We start from the raw sequence: 20,630 nt of genomic DNA on the forward strand, positions 1-20,630 counted from the left end.
CCAGATCCACACACACTAGTAGAGGCGCAGGAAACTACTGAACAGCATGACACACCACCACCGCAGCCAATGACAGGTCATAACCAAAAGAGGAGAGGCTCCACATCGCCAGGCAAGAAATAACTTAGGTTCTTATATTGACAAAAATCATTACAAGAGCAGGAAAGGTACAGTCAAGGCACAGAAAGGCTCCAGCATTTTGTGATTAGGCTTCCACTGAGAGACCTCAAGCCAGCTGAATGTGACACCCTGAAACTGCAGTGGATTCATAGACAAACTGGAATTAGTCAATCAAGCAGAAAATTGTTGCTGCCACAGCAATGGGTAGAAAGATAGAGAACACACACACACCCAGAAGCAGCTCATGTATTCCCCTTTGAAAGAGAGATTACATTTGAAGGCCAAAATCTACTAAAAATCAGTATAGCTTGATCCAAGCAGTCTGAATAATTGAGCTCCAGCCACAGAAAACACATTTGATTATTTGGGGTGAGTGCGTACCTCGCCTATGGCCTTGACCTTGTTGCCAAGAACTAACATTCCAATGGGGATACCCCTAAGGTTTGGGCAGCTTCTGATGTTGTGACCAGAGGGGCCGGTCTTCACTACCTTATAAAGCCCCGGACCGCCGCCCTGCCCTGCTCTGTTCTGCACCCGAATGGGGGCCTCGTGGGAAGGGCAGCTGCTCACCTCCTTTATGTTCTCCTCCAACTGGCCCCTGACCTCCTGCAAGAGTTAAGAGCATGGATTAGAGTCAGTGCACATCAATAAAATAGGCTGCAAAAATGTTCAAGACCAGCACAGGGCTCAGACTACAAAGCCCAGAAATGTGAAGGTGAAAAGCACTTAGCAGCCTCACAGGGAAATGCTGTAAAAACCATGCAGTTCAGCCCTCTTTACGTGTATTAAGTGCCATCTTTAAGGTCTCAAATAGCATATTTGCTTTTTTTTTTTTTTTAAACCAACGGTTCAGTGACAAAACCGATGCAACTCACTTATCCGTTCACTAACTATGAAGCTGCACACAGCAGCCAGCCAGCTGAGCTTGGCACAAAACTGGAAAGGAAGTAAGTCGTCACAGTAAAATCATACAGCAATTTGCCCCTGATATTAAAAATACACTGTTCAACCACAAAGAATTGACAAACACTCACTTTAGCATTTTAGTAATCCAGTTAAAAACAACCAACAACTTAAATAAAATGCTCTCATTTTCAGTTAAAGGGGGGCATGCTATGGCACACACAGAAACAGGACTAGATATGGCAAGCCTTTCAAACAAGACCTCATGCAACAGTCTGAACATTATTATCTTCATCTCCATGCAACAAACAAGCTTTAATACAAACAATTACTATTAATCCTAAATGTGATCACTGCAGAGTCTTCAGTAGCCACCGATATGATGTATTATCACGGTACAGACAACCATGCAAATACAGTTTGACCTCTTATACCTCAAATTCACACTGTGGGACAACTACAAAGTCACAAGGTGTTCGAGGATACAAGAAAAGAAACAGGCGATAGGCTACGGGGCAGTCAAACTATGTTCCCTCCTTCACACAACTCACCTGTGGTGGGAATATAGTTAAGGGGGTCCATGACAAAAAGCCGATATCCCTGACTCCTTGGCTAGCATTAAAGACATTCTGAGCAACAAATTGTAAAACAGTCAAGAAACAGTAGACGACTCAAGAAAGGAGAGAAAAACGGGAAAGGGGAGGTTCTAGTGTATTTTTTTGGAAGAAAAGAAAAAGCTCTTGGCTCTTGTGGATTTTCCAGGATAAGTCAAGTTAGGAAGACAGATTCAGACAGGCCAGTTAGTTGTGGAGCACTGAAATAAGCCAATGAGTGCAGAATTAAAAGCAGTAACAAAACAAAACAAAACATACAAAGAAAAAAAAAATGTTGCAGGGGCACTGAAAATTCACTCCCAACACCTTATTGCAATTATGTCCAAATCCATGACCAAATGACTTAAAAAAAAAAAAGTAAAAATAAAGACATATAGAGAAGAAACTTCCAAAAAAATTCCCCATTTGGATGATGTAGTGTGTCATGCTGTTCAGACAGAGACCAGACATGGAAGCCTCCTAGCACTGCATCCCAATGCAGAGGTGGAGTTACAGAGAAGTAGAGGTACAATTATCCACTCAAACCTTTCACAGGCCAGTGACTGCTTCATGACAGAAAACCACCATCTTAGGATACTTTCCCATTTAAAACGGCATCAATTTCTTGAATTATACCCAGTTGAATGACCCATTTGAGTCAGTGGCACTTTTAGGGTGGTTTTTGCGGCATGGAGCAAAATGTGTGGGGGGGAACTCCTTGCCATCACATGCTGCAGTGAGCAACTCTTTATGAACTGTGAGTGAGAAGCGATGAGTAAATGAAGACTCAACAGTGCAGAATAAGCAAAGGCAAACAGCACACAAGTGCTCTTTCACTACATTTTTCCTTGTCTGACCGGCCCTGCATTGGGGTTTACTTTAATGCACTAAACATATACCGCCTCACCACGTGAGCCAAGAGTCCACAGCTAAACACATGATGGTCATGTAACAGTAAACCTTTTGCCTTCAAACGTGAGTTAATGCATGCACACTCCAGCTGCTGTTCCTTTGCACAGTGTGTTAGTCAAAGTTTCATACCGAGATATTCCATGCACAAGAAACACCCCAGCAGGTACACTCTGATAAGATACTCTGATGATTTACCATGCTTCAAGGACAAACCCAGGTAAGTCCTTGAAAAGCCGTTATCATTAAACAACACAGATGAGCTCTTCCCCAAAATAAACAGTGCAGGAGCCTCTAATCGTAAACGGAGACAGGCTACTCAGCAGGCCGCCTTCTACTTACGTCGGCTGGGACCAGTAGGCTCCTGCCCAGGTGCTGGTTAAAAGAGAGGCACCAGGCTTCAGTGTACCCATTCATGTTGGGAACATACTTCTTTACAGTTTCATCATTGAGCCTGAGCCACACACCATCATCATTGTGGATCTAAGGGAAAACAAGCAACAGAGTAGAGCAAAGGCATGCCATCCTGTTACTAGGGAAGTAGGAGGGGAGTGCCCTCATACATACGCACGGCATCTCTGAGGCTGCCCAAAGTAATTAGATAACGCCACGCTCATGGTGAAGCAGGATGCAGGTGAAACAATACATGAATGTTTCCGGTACTAACGACAAAAGATGAGAGCAGATATTGTGCAGGGCTGACAAATACAGTCAATACATGCCACATTACATTGCAGTTATAAAGTGCGTAGTAATTTAAGAATTCATCGTCTCATTTGGATTCATGAGGATGGTGTTCAAGCTGTTTATGGAGCCTCAGAGTGCCTTGCAAGAGCAATAAGCAACATAAAGAGCAACAAATTTATGAAGTAGTAATCATTATTGAAAGAGGTAATTACAAAGAAACTACAGAAATCATGTAAAAAGAGTAAAAAGACTCAAAATTACTTTAATCTAGAAAAAAACCTCTAGATTTTACAATAATTATGAGTCGGCTCTTATTGATTCAAACAAGAAGAAACACAGAAACAGAACAAAAGTGGACCCTGGTGTTCCACATAGAATACTAGGTCTTCTGCCTGGTCTAAAGTCAATTACCTCGTCAATGAAAGTGATGGTGCCATTGACATGCACTATGCCTATCTGTTCACTCTGCAGGGAGGGGTGACTACGCACACGCAGGCCTGCGCTGTCCTTGGATACAAATTTGCGGACCTGAGAGAAGCAGAGGGGAGATGGAGACCGTGAGCGGCAGGGGTAAAGAACAGAAAGGAGAAAAATAAAGTCAATAAGAGCAGTAGGAAAAGGAAAAGGAGAAAGCAGTTGACAGTGATAGATCGCATGCTTTAATCCAGACAAAGCCCGCTTCCAAGTACAAGCATACACACAGCAAAAGATGACCAATCTTAAGGAGCTTCATTTCATTAGCACCTGTTATGAAGTTTGTTGTGTGTTATCTACACTGATGCATGAAGAAAAAAATCAAAACAAAACTTTTAAAACATGTCCAAAAGGAGTATACACAAGTGATTGAAAAAGGCACACATTGTTGCTTGTTTCCCCCATTATGGATTTCAAAACTCAAAAGGCCACAAAATGATGATGACCCCAACGTGCATAACATCAGGTAGATGCAATTTCTGCATCTGAAGCAATTTCCAGTTCCTACACCATACAAGTACTCGTCAACGTACACAGTCTGTATACATGCACGATAGAACCTAACAACCAGACTCACAGTGCTCAGACTTAATGTTTGTCTTCATCTAGTTAGAGGCATCACAAAAGAAAGGACATCACACCGAAATCTACCGTGGCATTATAAAAGAGTTGGATTTATTTGCTCGTTTACTTTGTGACCAAATTATCTTGGACTGGACTGAGGTTCATTGCTTCCTATGAACCAGCAAATCGTTAGTCAGCAGAGCAAACCAAACGAGGAGGCGCAAACAGCCAAAAGCTACACAGAGGTGATATACAATTCTCAGTATGAACTGAAATACTAACAAAAAAAAACAACAAAAAAAAAAAAAACCTTTTCAAAAGGTCAAAAAGGATCTCTGTGTTTCTGATGAAACTGATGTCAACATACTGCATAAAGCAGCTGGTTCAATCCGTTAGAATTTGGTGCTGGCAGGAAATCCTGTTGCCATCTCTGTTGAGTTGCATTTGCCGGATGACTGCAGGCATGGTAATGTTCATGTTCATGTCCTAGTTGGTCAACTGAAAGAAAAACTCACCTTGCTAGGCTGAGGCTCAGCTTTTGGCTTGACCATCTGAGTCCCAGGTGGTATCATGCCTTTGGGAGGGTCTTTGACTTCTACCTCCAAACCAGCATCTAAATGATTTAAAAAGGATTTACAACTCGACTTTGTAAATTCACAAGAAATTTATTGCCTCCACATAAATTTCATGCTTCTATGGGGAAAGACTTAAGAGAACGCACCAGCTTTTTGAATGCGCGTTTAGACTGAATTACCTATTTCAATGCCATCGATGGTGACGTGGATCGTATAGAGGCCGACTGCTCCTGGAGTCCAATTGGCACTGTAGGTTCCATCAGTGTTGGCACGGATGAGCATATTCTCGCTGGGTCTGTGTGGGCAATGAACAATAAGTAGACTGCGTCTCCTAGGAAAGTCTGTTCTTTTTTCTGCACCGTCTTACCTCTTTGGGGTGGGGGAAGCAAAGCGCAGCTCTTCAAAGGAGTAGTTTTCATATGCCTAAAACAGACACAGATGTAACGTAAGAGCAACAGCAAATACACTAGCCGCCCCCCCCTTTTTTTTTTAAAGTCAAGTCACATTCCCCATCTATGATACAAACTCATGATGGGTTCAACAATTTGCCTTTTTCCCCTCTTTACACTTAGTGTAACTGCTGTTTGGTTAATTGAAAGACGGGCACCAATCAGATATTCATTAATGGATTAAGCTGCAACAACTGAAAGAAAAAGCAGCACACTGTAATTTTAATTCACCTTCTGTAGTTGTCCGTGAGCTTGACTTTAGCTTTCTTCAAAGTGACATAATTGGGCTACTGAAACAGGCTTTCCATTTAAGTACATCATAAGCTGGAGAGCATGAACACCAGCCTTGTGACTAGCCTCTGATTAATGGCAAAGGAGCACTTTTTTCCATTACTACCATGCAACAAAAACGCACAACTGGCTTTTTGAATGTTTAATATAGCAAACTAAAAGGCTGTCACTCCCAAGGTAAGCCATTCATTTTTGACTTTTTTTTATCCTCTTCAGATACACAGAAGCCGTCCTTCAGTAAAAGTCTGTCAATGCTACTCTAATCTGAACCACTTGGTGGAAGAATTTCTAAGCCCTGTAACACCCTTCTCTCATTATCATACACAGTAAATGGATTAGAATAACATGGAGCTTTTACAGTCTTCAAGCTACAGGCCATACGCATCCATTTATACACATTTATGTGGAACATTTTTTTTTCAGCTTACATCTGTACTCACTGGCAGGTGTATTCAGAATTTTTTTTAAATTTCCCAGTATATTGTTATTATCTTCTTTAGCCATTTCTAACGAAGCTCTGTTTTTAAAATAATTATTATTTAATGTTACCAAATGTTAAATGTTGTATTTCAGAATCTAACCACCCAGCTCCAACCTGAGCTACAGAATCTGCAACAGGCTAATATACACAGGTGAGGTAGCGAGTGGCGCCCCAGTTACACGATGCTGACCTTCATCATGGTAATAGCAATGTACCGAGCCTCTTTCACAATCATGGGCTCATAGGTGGCTTCCAACTTGGGCACTGGCAAACCTCCAAAGGTTAGGTCGGGTCCAGAGGAAGAAGGGGAACAGCTTCCAGGTAGTCGCTGCAACTTCTTCACATTTTCTGGTTGCACTGACTTTTTCTGTGAAACAGGTACGGCCTTCACCTCCACCTACAAACAAAACAAACACGGTGACCGACAAATTCAGTAAACTACTTTTGTAGGTTTGGCACTTGAGACACAATTACGTAATTGTTTCTTTTTTTCTTTTAAGAGAGTTTTCCTGACCTTCATGTTAGGAACATGCACCACATCCCCATACTGGTCTTTGGTCTGAACCACCACAGTGGTTGGCCACCCACAGCGTATATCATCTTTGTTCAGAATCAGGGATGTCTTCTGAGGATCTGCGTAAGAGTCTGGCTGTAGCCATCTGCATTGGTCAAACAAAGAGGGAACGAATATGTAGTAACAGCCCAAGTATTATTTATCTCAAAGAATTGAAATTCAATATGAATAATTTTCTTCTGAGGTAATTTTCATTCATTTTGAATTTTGCTTTCTCATCCAAGGATGGAAACATACCTAGCCAGACGTCCCCCACTTGAATTCTGCACACAGGTGATGAAGTCCTCAAGGAAGGAGTGCTCATTGGTTTGGATGTGCAAGGGTAGATTCCCCTCAAGGGCCTCCAGGATGGTGGGAGAGTGAGACAAGGCCAGACCCTTCCCAAGGATCCCTGAGTGGGCCTTACACACCTGAGTGGCAACAAAGTTTCGAAAGTTAAGTGCTTAGTAGAGATAGCTTCTTCTTTTTTCTTTTTTTCTTTTTTTTTACTTAAATAAATTATCAGGGAAGGTTTAACTTAAAAGACAATATACCTGAAGAGAGGCTTCCTCAAGAATCTCAAGATCTTCCTCCAACTCATTGCCTACAAAAAATTAAATCATGATTATACGAGTTATGCAAAAGGCTGCCTCAAATGCACCGATTTTACTTTTTTCTGTACCTATAGGAAGGGCCAAGTCTTTCTTCATTAGAGCCGCAGCACACACACTACCCAGGTAGGCCAACTCCTTCTCCAGTTGGATAATACCCTGAAAGTTACAAAACATCTGTCAGAAAGGTATTTATTACTTTTTTACAGAGGACATACAAAGTGCTGTAAAACTACAGGCTCAGGGTGGGTGGCACAATTCACTGAAGAGCATCTGTACCTCATCAGGACCGGGGTTGAATTCATATCCCACAGCCACACACTTAAAGCCGTAGAAGCAGGCTTTCTCATCTTTCACATAATCTGAGGCTGTTTCAAGTGAAAAGAGCACTTCATTTCCTGGAAACAGATAGAGCAGAAATACACAGTAATGCATCTAACATGAGACAGTTAGGCAGAGCTCTGTAAAAACAATAATTTGTAAACTAATGGCTGCCTGCTGCGGCAGGTGGCTCAGTGAAGCATCATTAAGTAGAATAAAGTACACAAAGGATGCCAACAATTATCATCAACGAGCTGCAGCTGGCTTCATGAACATATGTTGGATTAAGAATGTTGTCACTACTCAATCAGAGCTCATACTTAAGTATACAACAGATTTCATTAAAATGCTGCTAGCTCTCTCACAGTAAACAAAGAATACTGGTCCTCCTACAGAATATGCACTGTCTCTGCCTCTGTGGACGCCGTGGTATACAAGTTTTTTTAGGTGTCTTCCAGCCTGGAGTTCCCTTCTGTCGAAAGTAACGCACGATCCAGGGCAACATTTCACTCCGCTGCCTTGAGGAAGTTCATTAACCACTAAAGACTTATGGCAGAAATATAATAATCCTGCAAAGAATAATACCACTGTAGCGCAGAGGCTGATACACCACATGAGTTTTGAACAAAGGTCACTGGCGATGAAATATTATGCCAGTCATAAAGGACAGATGCATAACTTTTGTTACTAATTCAATAATGTTCATAACTGATTGCTTTAGTTTTGTTAAATGAAAAAAATATTGGTCATATACAATCTGACCAGTTTAAATTTTTTTACATCATTCATCAGCCAAACTTGCTTTAAATACGTTAAAATGAAATAAGATTAGAAAACAAAAGCTGTCAAAGGTTGTGTCTACCAAAAGGTACTAATAATTGTAATATAAATAATAACACTATTTATATGTTATATAAACACCTGTGCCTATTGTACATTTCTGTATTACACCCTAAGGTTAACCAAAATGCGGTGGTCATTAGTTTAGTTCAGAGTTTCCCATTGACTCCACTAGTGTATATTGACTTTTCTAAGCCTCTTGGTTTAGAAACATTGGAGTTTATTGAGATTCAATAACACTGTTGTAGCTTATTGTCCAATAAATGTCAACTTGCTATCCTGCTGTTTTGTTGGGGTTGGTCTGCTTGTTTGTTTTCACCTGGCAGCACGAGGACAGTGGTTGGCCAGCCTGTTGAGCCTGAGAACTTTTTGAGCTCAGTCCAGGTGTTGATGGTGTCGTGGATCAAGGGTTTGGCACTTAGGTTAGACAAGTGGAGTGTTCGGCTTGGGATTAGCAGACGCAGGACATCCTCTGGTTGTGCAGTGCCACACTGTGGATCAAACTCAATTGTGGTCCAGCGGACGCACTCCGGGAATGATACCTGAAGCATGGTGAAACACAAGGGAAATCAGTTGCAACTTAAAATTCTAGAATTTTCTCTTAACACATTTTAAAACCAGTAAGCATGGCAAGAGATGCCTTACCCTGTACTGAGTGACCCCAGCTTGTTTGTAAGGGTGGTCACTCTCAATTACTGCATAATGGTTAGAGGTGGTACAAGCGGAGAGGCCCTGTTCAGGCTGGTTGCCAGTAGTGCTGTCTGTGGATTGGTTTGGGTTAAAGGTGGGTGGGGCGTATTTTTGGTTCAGGGCAGAGACAGCGGGTAGCAGCTCTTGAACCAAACCAAACACCTCAACAGCAGCCTGGATGTGAAAGAACAAGCAGTTAGCCGCAGTGCTACACCAGAGAGAAATGTGGTATTTTAAGAAGACAGGTAAACCATCTGAGTGTGAACTAATACCTTTGGTACAGATGCAGCCACGGGGCCTATGTAGGCCAGGATGAGGGGCAGGAGCATAGAGAACAGGCTAGAAGAGCTTAAAAGCTCAGGAATATCATCCACTGGAGACAAGAAAGGACAAAATGAAGAAAGGCCGAAATACAAGCAACCAATGTTTTTGTAATAGCTGTGTAAAATTTGCTATGCTTACCATCAACAGCAAATGCCCTGTGAAGGAGATCCTTTGCAGCTCTAACCACAGCACTGACCACAGACAGAGCTCTGCTACAGTTTTTGTCTTCCTCATTGGCTTTGCTCAGCAGCTGAGACTGGAGGTCCCCATCATACTCACTCCTTCAACAATGAGACACTTAAGTCAGAAAAAAAAAAACAACTTTTGATACAAGCAATTACAAGATGCTAGCTTTATGCATACCTGTAATAGAGAATCTGTGGGATCTGTCCTCTGGTCTGGTTGGTCCCATTGCTACTCAAGCTGCAGGTGCTGAAGGTGAAGGACACACCATCGGAGCACTGCACTGTGGTCATCCCTCCGTCCCCATTAGCCGTCCGGCTACCGTAGTTCCGTAATCGCACTGCATACTTCACCCCCTCCTGCAACACGGTAAATTTATTAAATAAATATTTGCTTTTTAACTATAGACTGTATATAAAAATCTGTACTGTCATTTTAAATTCTTGAGTTTGGCATTTTGCATGTTGACACCTCTTTATCTCTCTTTTTTTGAGCATATAGTGCCAATTTATCAGCTAGCTTGGCAAGCTAAAGGCCTTCTTTAGAGTATATGGGCGTATCACGCTGATGTTTCAAATACAATTAGCTGCACCACAAGCCATATTATCTGTCAGATATCTGCCTTAAAAACACTCATGAAGGCACTAACGACAGAAGCACAGCTGAGAGGTCTAGTTTAATGACTTAGCCTCGGAGACATTACATTATATTAAAGCTAACCATAAGTTAAACAGATCAATATATATTAAAAAAAATTCAACCCCTACAGAGCAGTCACAAAGAGGAAATTTGTTATTAGGGCCAAACACATTTATGTACCAGGTCGTATACTGCTTATGTACCTTAAGTGGCACAGCCTTATCCAAGCGAATTTCAGCAATATCACTAGGGGAATCGTCAGTGCTGTATGTGCCCTTCACCAGCTCCAGAGATGTCCACCTGTGAGAATGCGCAGAGTCCCCTGGGTGCTCTGTCTGCGCCTGAAGGTCAAGGGAACAAAGAGATTCACAAGAATAAATAATTCAACTGACTGGAAACTAGTTCAGCAGCACCACAAAACAAATAAAAAAGCAAAAAATCTTCAGTCACTTACATCATCAGCCAGCACCTCTAGCTCATACTCATGGATGCCCCCTCCTCCATATACGCAGACACCCACAAGCACAACGCCTGGCTTATCCACTGTCAGACAGATGGCATCCGGCGAGCCATTGCCTGTGTTCCAACTGCGGCCCTGGCTTGTTTTGGTGAAGCGGTTCGGAGATGCTTTCACTGAGTGGAGCGAGTTCAGCCCATCAACCTAATGAAGGATGAAATACTAAGAAATATAGCCAAACACACGTGACGATGAAGATAAATAGAAAGACACTAAATGTTTTTTTTTTTTAAATATATATTAAAAAAAAAAAAAAAAAAAAAAAAAATCACAATCCATAATTTTAGGTAGCAATACTCGTAATAAAGTGTAAAATGACCAAAACCCTCCAAATGTCCACAGTTCAAGCAAACACTGTAAATGATGGATGGAAAAGGTAAATAATTCAAAGGTTGCTAAAACATACAAAAGGCATTCACAGAAAAGAATAAATGAAAGTGAAATAAAACCATTTCATGCTTGGTATGCATTAGTAACTACTATTTATATCAGCCTGTGACTGCTGAGAACCAGACACAGCTGCAGAGGGACCTATCCAGGTACTCTGGGGAGAAAGTCGTTTCCGTGACAACAGACTTGGGGGGAGAGGGTTAAAAAAAAAAAAAAAAAAAAAAGTAGTTGTTGAGGGCAGTTGTCAAGTAACGTTACTATGGCAACAGGAGCTAAAGAGTCATGACTGCAGTACATGAGTATAAAAAGAGTGTGATGATAATTAAATGTAGAGTGTGAACGATGGAGGCCAACAGATGTCTGCCACTCATACCTAATGACTCAGCATGCTGTATAGACAATACAGAAAAGCTCTGAGCTGTCACTGAGAGAAATTACTTCAACAACAATAGAGCCTTGAGAATATGAAGAATATGGCACAAGACAGGACAAAAGAAAAAGAATGAGAAAATGCACGAGTGACAGATTTCTTTTCAAACGTTGGCTGAACTGTAGTGACTGGGATGCAAATCAAATCCCTTTGAAAACTACAAATCAATGTGATCAAAAAGGTTGCTTTGTCAAAGCCCAGAACAATAAGCATGTACAGATGAAATTTCTGGTAATGCGAGTGGGGCTTTGCAAGCGCACACAAGGACCATAGCTTAAAGCCAAAACAGTAGCCCCACATACAGGCGTACTGTGGGAGCATAGGTCAATGGCTACTAGAGCACATTAAGTTACCTCAGAGCCCAGGGCAGAGGCGGTGAGCTCAGAAACGATGGAGGCCAGCAGGCCACAGGTGTTGGAGACCAAATGTGGTGAGAACAGTTCAACCTCCCTCCTCAAACTCTTCCTCACAGGCAGCACCACAATCACCAGCATCTTCTCTAGTACTTCCCGGAAACTGGTCATGCCCATCAGGTTCTCCTCCGTCTAAAAGGTGGAAGCAATATTACTAACTTAATATGATTGTTTTGATTTCTTTTATAGGCCATCTAGGTATTTGGATGAGAATGTGATAGTGATCAAATGGAGTTATCTCAACATGTCCACTGACTGTATCGATAAACAACTAAACATTAACGCAGTGCCAACTCACATGGCTGAGCTTCTCCATATGGGCCACCAGCAGGGGGAAGCGGTGAGCAAGGGCCGAGTCATTCTCTGTGCTTACTTGTTTGACCAGTGAACGCAGCAGCACCTCCCCATCATAAGCAATGGGCAGGATGGAGGTCAGCTTGACCGATGTGTTACACAGAGCTGACATTACGGCTGCCAGGAGACGGCTGCTGGATGTACGGAAATTAGCCTCAGCGATATCCTGAAATACAGCAAAAATAATGGTGAAGGTCAGTTTTTCCCCCCTCTTTAAGCCTTCATCCGAAATTATCTGAACATTGTTAGGTAGAAAAAGGGTTTGAATAATGAAAGTACAGTAAAATGTCATTTAAAACTAAAAGATTTTTTTTAATGTGTCAACAAGCTGTATGAAATCATCATACTTGGTCCAGGCAGTTGAGCAGATCACACAGGCAGGCCCACTGCAGAGCCGGGGTTGGATAGAAGGAGTGGAAGCAGGCGGTGAAAGTGTTGTGGCACTCCTGCAGCACAGCTTCCAGCAAAGTAAGAGGCTGAGACAAGTAGCCTTGTGGGTCATTGTCCAGCTTGGTCAGGCAGTTGTCCATGCCTTCTGACAGGATCTTCTTCAGCAGACTGCGTGTCTTTCCTACGCACTCTGCCAGCTTGCTTGACTCCTCCACCACAGCCTTGGTGCTGGCTAGAAATCAAACACGGGAAAAGAAGAGATGTAATCAGAAGACACAGCTTAACTAAAATGCACTTTTTAAGAAACAAAAATATCACAATCACTGATTGTCTTCTAACTTTTTAATTGTTTTATAAATATAAATCTATGTACATACTATATATCATTTGTTTAATGTATAGTAACAGTTTGAATAAGACTCTTTTGTTGTTGCAAAGAAAGACTTTGACGTCGTCCATCTATCAGTCATCATGCTGTCAGTGATAAAGTGCTTTGTGTTCCTACCTGCAATGGGAAAAATCTCACAGATGTAGACCCTGAGCAGGCGAAGGCAGCATGTGCCAACAAAGCGCAGTCTCTCAAGGTCGAGCAGGGTGGCAGTGTACTGGAAACCCTTCAGCCCTCGCAGTTCCTCCACACCCAAAACCAAGGTGGTCCAGCTCCAGTGAAGGATACTCAGCAAAGACTCAAAACACTCCTACAACGAGATGACACAGCGTTGTTCAATTTTTTTTTTTTTTAAGTGACCTGTTACATAACTTGCAGAGAGACACTTGGACAGTACTCACCACTGAGACTGTACGAGCAAATGAGCGTTTAAGGATATGGACTGGTTCACTGGTTTGCTGTTTGCCTTTAGATGCATTGCCATCATTTGAAGGAAGCCTAACGTTAAAATATGAAGAGAGAATAAAGCTTATTTATTGGACAGGCACCAAAAAATAAAACAAACCCCCCAAAAAACATGCACCACTTTTAACAAAATGAGAGTACTTGCCTGTAAAGCAGCTGAGGTATCTGACCTGCGTTGACATCTGTGCCATTATTTGACTTCTTTGAGCTTTTGAACTGAAAGACAACACTAAATGGGAGGAAAAACACAAATCACGACACATGAAAAATCAACATGTGCAATGTAAAAGAATGTAACATATAGAAAAATAAACCATCAGCTCTACTGATTTATCATGGTGACTGTAAATCAGTTTTACCCATCATCAGTGGTGATGGTAGCCTGCCCATGGGAGCCGCAGTCACTGCTGGGACCAGACACTCGGGCCCACGCCACATACCACCAGCCAAGCTGCAGCAGCACCGGCTCATCAAACATCATTGCATATTTCTCCCTAAAAATAAGATCACCATCAGTTAAAGCCATTTAAAATGATTCTGCAACATTTTCTTTACTGAAATGGCCACAAAACTAAGTGCTAAAACCACTTTCAAAAAATACAAATACATTAACTATACCTGGCAGCACAGTCATAAGCCAGTACATCAGTCTCAGCCAGCAGATCACCGTCTGTCTCATGGTCACCACCATCGGGGCCAAGCTCAAACAGCTGCACAACAACAGAAACTGATTAATATATTATATAAATTTAAAAAAAAGAAAAATACTGCCCGTACTAACCCTTAGACCCCTATAAGATACACCTATGGTAGTAATTTCAAAATCCTACATAACCTTGTTTTGACTTATGGTTTTCAAAAACTTGCACATCCATGCAATTAAAGCATTTTTTTGTAAAAATATTTCAAGGGACTGCACACCTTGATTTTGGCAGTGTACTCCCCTCGTCCCCCGAACAGGCCCAGCCCACCCAGCAGGATGTCTGCGTCGGCACAGAAACGGATGGCCTCCACAGAGTGGGCCGAGTAACCCCAACCACCACCGTGACCTGCAACATCGCATAAGGGAACAGTCAGGTTATGAAGGTCACAAAGATGATCACTTACTTTCCATGGCATTTTTTCTCACTGACTGATTGAAGGGATTAAGCAGCTGCCTAGTTTGATATATTGATGAGATCAACATCAATATATCAAACTAGGCAGCTGCTTAATCCCTTCAATCAGTCAGTGCAAGTCCTGTCTCTTTCAGTCATTACTTATGAACAAGAACTAACTCTCAAAGCGGTTCACAACACTGTAGTCCTCCTTAGAGTAGACCTTCATCACGGCCTGGGTTTCTTCCTCAGCGCTGGCTACACCCATTTTCAGTTCCTGCATGGCAGCCAGTGTATCCAAGCAACCTAAGTGGAAGAAACAGCATAGTTCATCTTACTAACAAATGACAATCAACAGAAGTGGTCATAGCATTCTTGCAATCACATCATTTGTTTGACTGAGGTCAAATCAGTTTTCTCTTGAACTGATTAAAAGGTGATACTACAGTCTCCCATGAAAAACTAACAATAAGAGTTCACTCATAAAAAGAAGGAAAAACAAAAAGCCAGAAAAACAACTTAACATCCTACAGTTATATACAGAATAACATTTCTATAAAAGCATAAAATTAAGTCCAACTTGTTAACAACCAGTCTATCACATTGGATAATATTGAATGAACAGCAGCTAAAACTTGAAACACCCGGGAGCTACATAGACTAAGCTAAAGTCCCATCAGAGAAGTTAAGTCAATGATTTAATAAAAGGTAATTACAAAAAGATCATAAGGCCCATAAGCAATTTGACACTGTAAATGCCTAGTGTAAAGGATTACCAAGGATGTGTAGGGCTCCATGAGAGCGAGTGGTGGTTGCTTGTGATCCTGACGGTAATGCAAGCTCTGGACTAAGGATGCTACAGCGAGCCTGCAGATCTGTTGCAGAGGGCATCCTGGCATCAGCTATCACTGCATTGTAACACCACATCTCTCTGGTGGCTGGCAAGAACCTAGAAGCAGGAGGAAATAATGACAGGGATTAAACATGCAAGGAATTAGAAATATTTCTGGACTAATGAAAGTGCAGCAAAGAGTTGAGATGGAATCCAGCTTATCCCTTGGTTAACATAAGCATAGACCTCACACTGACCTCCATATAACATCATACACTGGGTCCAGACAGAGGCCAAATCCTTGCAGGTCCTCCTGCTCAGAGTCATTGAAGGTTCTGCAGCTTCCATCCATTTTGTTGATAAGCAAGCATTTAAATGGTGGTGGCTCAGACACAGAGGAGGGCACGAGGCCAATGATGTGTTTGCTGGCAAAGATCTCTGAAGTAGCTAGGACATGGGAGTTGATAAGAGCCTCATCGATTCGCAAGAATGTCTGGTCCCCACTGGCTCCGATCCATGTAGCTTTTCGTCCATATTTGGCACCGATATTGGGCATGGGAGACGGCTTGGCATTCCAGTAGGGCATGTCCAGGATCGGCCGACCAAGCTGCCCTTTCTGGAAAAGCAAGGAGAGTGTTAAGTTTCAGAAACAAAGTGCAAAAGAAATCTGCAGCACTTGCAAAAGCAATCGTGACCGACTAAAACAAAGGTTACATTTGTTACATTTAAAAGATTACTTTTGCATTACGGTAGAATTGCAATAGATTCTGTTTACTCACCGAGAAGCTGCCAAATGTGAAGACCTGCCCATCCACGAGGAGAATAGCTGTGTGGTTACTGCCTGCTGTCACCTGCACACTCGGACCAGGAAGAGCCTGCACCAGAGTTGGAGAGCCCCTAAGCAGGGAAAAAATTAAATGAATTTGTGTGTCCACAAAACTGCAGTTAATGTATGATTGTAATGTAGTTTTCCCTCTTAATACCCATGACATTTGTCTGTTCTGCTATAATTATTTAATGTTTAAATAATACTAGAATATACAGGGATAATTACAGAAACTATTCTACGGCTAACAAATAATTACTTTTACTTGAACATACATCTATCACATTAAAGAAAAAACAAGGTCATCTGACAAGAATACCTGGAGTTGACATCCCCATGTCCGAGCTGCCCGTGCTGACCATACCCAAATGTGTAGACATCTCCATTCTCCATAAGCACCACTGTAAACCAACATGACGATTACTGTACTCTTACTAGTTGCTTTAAACAACTTCTATAATTATCAAGGTAAATCTAACCGAGTGATTGCTATGAGGGAAAAGCACCCACCTGAGTGGTGAAAACCACAGCTGACCTGAACTGCTCGCAGTTCACAGTCAAATCTCACAGCCCCCGGGGGGTAGGTTGTAATTTTGCTAGCATCCTTCTCCCCACGCTCACTGCTACCATCTATAAGGCAAACACTGAAGTCAGCACATTTGAGCACAGAACAGAGAGTGAAGTTTAGTAGCAGCTTTAGACCGCTGAGGTGGAAGCCTCTGCACAATCCTCGAAAAAACAGAGCTGGAGGGAAAAGAGGTCTTAAAAAAAACGAAAGGAGAAAGGGGGGAGAAAAGGGAAAAAAGAAAAAAAAACGATAGCAAGGAGTGACACACCGTCATAACAAAGGCTTTTGATAACCAGTTCTGTTATAGCTTACCAACAGTTTTGAAAAAGAATTGAGGGTTTTTTTTGTCTCTTATGAGTTAACAGGAAGTCTGGTTTACCCTAAGCCCTGCAGGAGGTCACAGCTGTGGTGTGTGAGAGGAGGAGGTTGGGATAGAGGAGTGCCATGCATTACAGTGAGTACAGTGACTGAGAATATATTCAGGATTCTTGTTTTTTTGGACCAAAATAAATATTGACTGGCTCATGGTGCCAAAATTAGAGGGGTTAAGAAATTAGTTCATTGTCACTACACTTAATATTAGAGAATAAAAAGAGTGCTCCTAAAATGACATCTTAAGCACATGAAAGCAGTTTTGGAGGTCAAAACCAGGCACTGCCATAATGCCTGTGAAAACCATGAAGAAAAATGCTTATTAGATGCAACCTAAATGACCTACACTTACAAATGCACATCAAACATCAAAGCAAAACAGACTAATAAACCACTGAGTGATTAGTGCCAGTGGGACAAGTTATGCTTCTTATGTCTTTAGATGGCACATATCATTAGTTTTTTGCTTTACATCTGCACACAAAGTGATATATTTGACATTTTTGTAGCCAAATGACATTTTTATTAATAAAAAAAAAAAAGAAAAAAAAAAGGGGGTTCAACAGGTATTTAACAGTCACATTATATTATGTTCTCTGTCCTCCAGGATTATGCTGGTTAGACGAGGGGGGGAAAAAAGAAGCAAGGATCCATCTTCATATCCAGCAGTTGTTTTTCCAAAGGAAAGTGATGTTTTATTCCAAAAAAAAAAAAAAAAAAAGTTTAAAAACCCACAAAAAAACCCTACAAATATATGGCCATATTCTACTGATTTGATTAATGTCTTAACAATTTCAACACTTGAGTGTCCAAACAATGAGTGTCCAAACAAAGCTTAATGTTAAGATGACACATCTAAGCCATTTCCACGAAATGTTTCACATTTAAAATGTGTCAGACTTGTCAACTGTCAAAGCTTACTTTCCCCAGTGTCTCTGCTTGTAATGCAGTAGCTTTATCTATTTGCTATGGGGGTGACGGTAAATCCAGTTAGGCAATGACATAGCTTTCTACCTTCGTCTTACTAACTGCATCGTACTCCGTGGATGAAAACTTTGAGATCTGGTGAAGATACAAGAGTCCTGCCTTCAAAGAGTGAGAGGAGGTGGGCGGGACAGCCAGATTGGGAGATAAATCAAAGGGGTGTCTCTGCACCCGTTGAGTTAGTGAAGACCGTAGTACCTTTGTGCTTGTCCCGTTTATGCCTTAGTGCCTGAAGGGGTCTTATTCTGGCTAGGGCCTGCTCACGCTGGTTCATAAAAATGGGACCGGGGAAAACAAGGGGGCCTGGGGGAGAAAGAAACTTTCACATGCATGCACAATGCTCACAAATGGGAAACAACACATGATAATACTACACCACAACCATACACATATGCTAGAAAATGTAAAAATTAAATAAATAAATAAAAGTAGAGACACAAGCAAGGGGGAAGTCACCAAGGCACGACACCCAAGCTCACAACAGCACCTGTAAGTACCGGTAACCTGAAACTTGATTATTTATTTATTTATTTATTTAAAAAAAGGATGGACATACAGTTAAGCCTATTTGTTACATCCATCTCCATAGTCTCTCCTATTTGAAATGTCTATCACAGAAATGTGTCCTTTCTACATCCCAAAACAAACACTTCTTCATTAAAGTTAGTCCCCTAGCTCTGAATCATACCTCTTCCCTCCTCCAACCTATGCCGGCGATTGATCCTCTGTCGTTTCTCCTCCTGGCGGATCTGAATGTGCTCCTCAATGTTGACTCCTGGAGGGGGAGGGACAGGCACAGCTGAAAACAAAAAGGCCGCAGATACAGCCAGCCCAGACAGGATGCAGGAGGAGGAGGGAAGGCAAAGCAGGGCGGAACAAAACAAGACACACATCAATGAATGATGGAGAGACATGATGGAGAAGCAACGACTCTGCACGACACAAGGATTATAACCAAGGATGAGTGACAAGTGCGCAATGTATTCAAGCAAATGCAACAAACATTATGACATGTAGCATAAGCACCATGCCTTCATAAGCTTAGCATACAGTGCTTACATTAAGCCCTGGACAATCTTTCTCAGCTATGTACAGCTAAACATATAGCTGCTACAGTCACATCATCTATATGCATTAAGATTTTAACATGCATATGATTTGTCAGTCTTTGCAGCTTTAAGTGAAATGTAAACAATGCAGGTGGTGTTTAAGCCAAGATGAATATACTGCATGAAGGACAGAGCATAAAGGATAAAAGAAGAGCATATTTTCATGAAGGCGCAACAACCAGCGCAAGTAGCTCTCCAGTTGTTTTACATTTCCCTGACCTTTAAGATGGGGAGTTGTTTAATGATGGACGATGTATCTGATTTCATACTTTGCACAGATTTGGAGATAATGTGATTAAAGCAGGATTCCCATTTACCTGCACTTTAATCTATGACCGATTTCTACTCTTTGATCACCTTTTTATTAAAATGGTTGAGACTTGGTACTATGGATATAGAATGAACAGAACAGAAGTGACTACACATGAATCGCTTTAATCTCAAGTTATTTAAATGTATATCAAATTATAAATAGCACTATTTCTAAGTTGGCAAACAGAGTGCTTCCTCTCTTAAAAACCAAAAGGAACGGCTTTATTATTAATACTGATCCTAAAGTAGAAACAACAAGGACAACAAAACTGAGTACACTTGTTATTAGGGCTGTTCGATATAACGATATATATCGGATGACGATATAAAAACGTCTATTGTTTCATTTTACGCTATCGTTTGTTTCGTGGTGTTGCAAATAAACTGTTTACAGCAATATTTTTTCACTGTTTTGATGGTCACTGTAGTGGCTATATTAATTTCTTAAAGTTCTCTCTTTCTCTTATATTTAATAGAACCACAATACGGACGGACAAGCGACTGTTTGTATATGTTGTCGTTAGCAACAATGATGGTAAAACCATCGCGTGGCTCCGCCGTCCGCTTGTTTATTTTCCACATAAACCTTTCACAATAAAGCTCAAGATCCTGTTGAGACTTTTCAAAATAAACTGAATCACGTGAAAGAGTATGCAGCGTTTACGGATGAGAAGCAAAAAAAAGAGCCGTCAGGTGCTAAAAAATAAACCTTAGACTCAAATGTTAGAACAGGCTTTTCCACGCATCACGCCGTGTAATAAATAATCACAAAGAAAACGGCGGCCATTATAACTTATGACTAAAAATGTATAGTTTCATGCATCTGTTAAAACACTGGACTCCAGGCACATGACGCCCAGCTGGAAACACTTCACGCAAGTCAAGCTGCCCGAGATTTACAGAATTTACAGAAAATGTTAAAATTTTATGATTCATTTCGTCATCGGACGATAGATGTCTTATATCGGGATATGAG

General features: G+C 41.4%; 1 protein-coding gene across 17 annotated transcripts in view; it reads right to left on the reverse strand.

The window, feature by feature from the left end:
- Positions 1-20,630, reverse strand: part of mycbp2 (MYC binding protein 2) — a 61,300-nt gene that overhangs the window by 19,650 nt on the left and 21,020 nt on the right. For 5 of the 17 annotated variants that reach the window (XM_014337719.2, XM_014337726.2, XM_014337722.2 and 2 more), the window contains exons 17-53: positions 18,922-19,032; positions 18,432-18,536; positions 16,820-16,939; positions 16,629-16,710; positions 16,263-16,380; positions 15,741-16,099; positions 15,428-15,600; positions 14,832-14,957; positions 14,476-14,603; positions 14,173-14,264; positions 13,914-14,048; positions 13,700-13,783; positions 13,491-13,587; positions 13,207-13,399; positions 12,659-12,933; positions 12,256-12,477; positions 11,898-12,089; positions 10,662-10,868; positions 10,411-10,548; positions 9,749-9,927; positions 9,524-9,666; positions 9,334-9,434; positions 9,017-9,235; positions 8,691-8,913; positions 7,490-7,608; positions 7,282-7,369; positions 7,154-7,203; positions 6,858-7,030; positions 6,561-6,705; positions 6,237-6,443; positions 5,193-5,248; positions 5,005-5,120; positions 4,766-4,863; positions 3,624-3,740; positions 2,868-3,008; positions 1,575-1,652; positions 502-726 (exon numbers count right to left, since the gene is read on the reverse strand). In XM_014337719.2, coding sequence (XP_014193205.1) covers positions 502-726; positions 1,575-1,652; positions 2,868-3,008; positions 3,624-3,740; positions 4,766-4,863; positions 5,005-5,120; positions 5,193-5,248; positions 6,237-6,443; positions 6,561-6,705; positions 6,858-7,030; positions 7,154-7,203; positions 7,282-7,369; positions 7,490-7,608; positions 8,691-8,913; positions 9,017-9,235; positions 9,334-9,434; positions 9,524-9,666; positions 9,749-9,927; positions 10,411-10,548; positions 10,662-10,868; positions 11,898-12,089; positions 12,256-12,477; positions 12,659-12,933; positions 13,207-13,399; positions 13,491-13,587; positions 13,700-13,783; positions 13,914-14,048; positions 14,173-14,264; positions 14,476-14,603; positions 14,832-14,957; positions 15,428-15,600; positions 15,741-16,099; positions 16,263-16,380; positions 16,629-16,710; positions 16,820-16,939; positions 18,432-18,536; positions 18,922-19,032 — 5,435 coding nt within the window. The remainder of the gene's footprint in view (positions 1-501; positions 727-1,574; positions 1,653-2,867; positions 3,009-3,623; positions 3,741-4,765; positions 4,864-5,004; positions 5,121-5,192; positions 5,249-6,236; positions 6,444-6,560; positions 6,706-6,857; positions 7,031-7,153; positions 7,204-7,281; positions 7,370-7,489; positions 7,609-8,690; positions 8,914-9,016; positions 9,236-9,333; positions 9,435-9,523; positions 9,667-9,748; positions 9,928-10,410; positions 10,549-10,661; positions 10,869-11,897; positions 12,090-12,255; positions 12,478-12,658; positions 12,934-13,206; positions 13,400-13,490; positions 13,588-13,699; positions 13,784-13,913; positions 14,049-14,172; positions 14,265-14,475; positions 14,604-14,831; positions 14,958-15,427; positions 15,601-15,740; positions 16,100-16,262; positions 16,381-16,628; positions 16,711-16,819; positions 16,940-18,431; positions 18,537-18,921; positions 19,033-20,630) is intronic. The other 12 variants (XM_014337723.2, XM_014337728.2, XM_014337732.2 and 9 more) reach the window with 10 other exon arrangements.

The sequence above is a fragment of the Haplochromis burtoni genome, unplaced genomic scaffold (genome assembly GCF_018398535.1).
Source record: "Haplochromis burtoni strain Fernald_Lab_line unplaced genomic scaffold, NCSU_Asbu1 Contig_75, whole genome shotgun sequence".
Classification (NCBI taxonomy): domain Eukaryota; kingdom Metazoa; phylum Chordata; class Actinopteri; order Cichliformes; family Cichlidae; genus Haplochromis; species Haplochromis burtoni.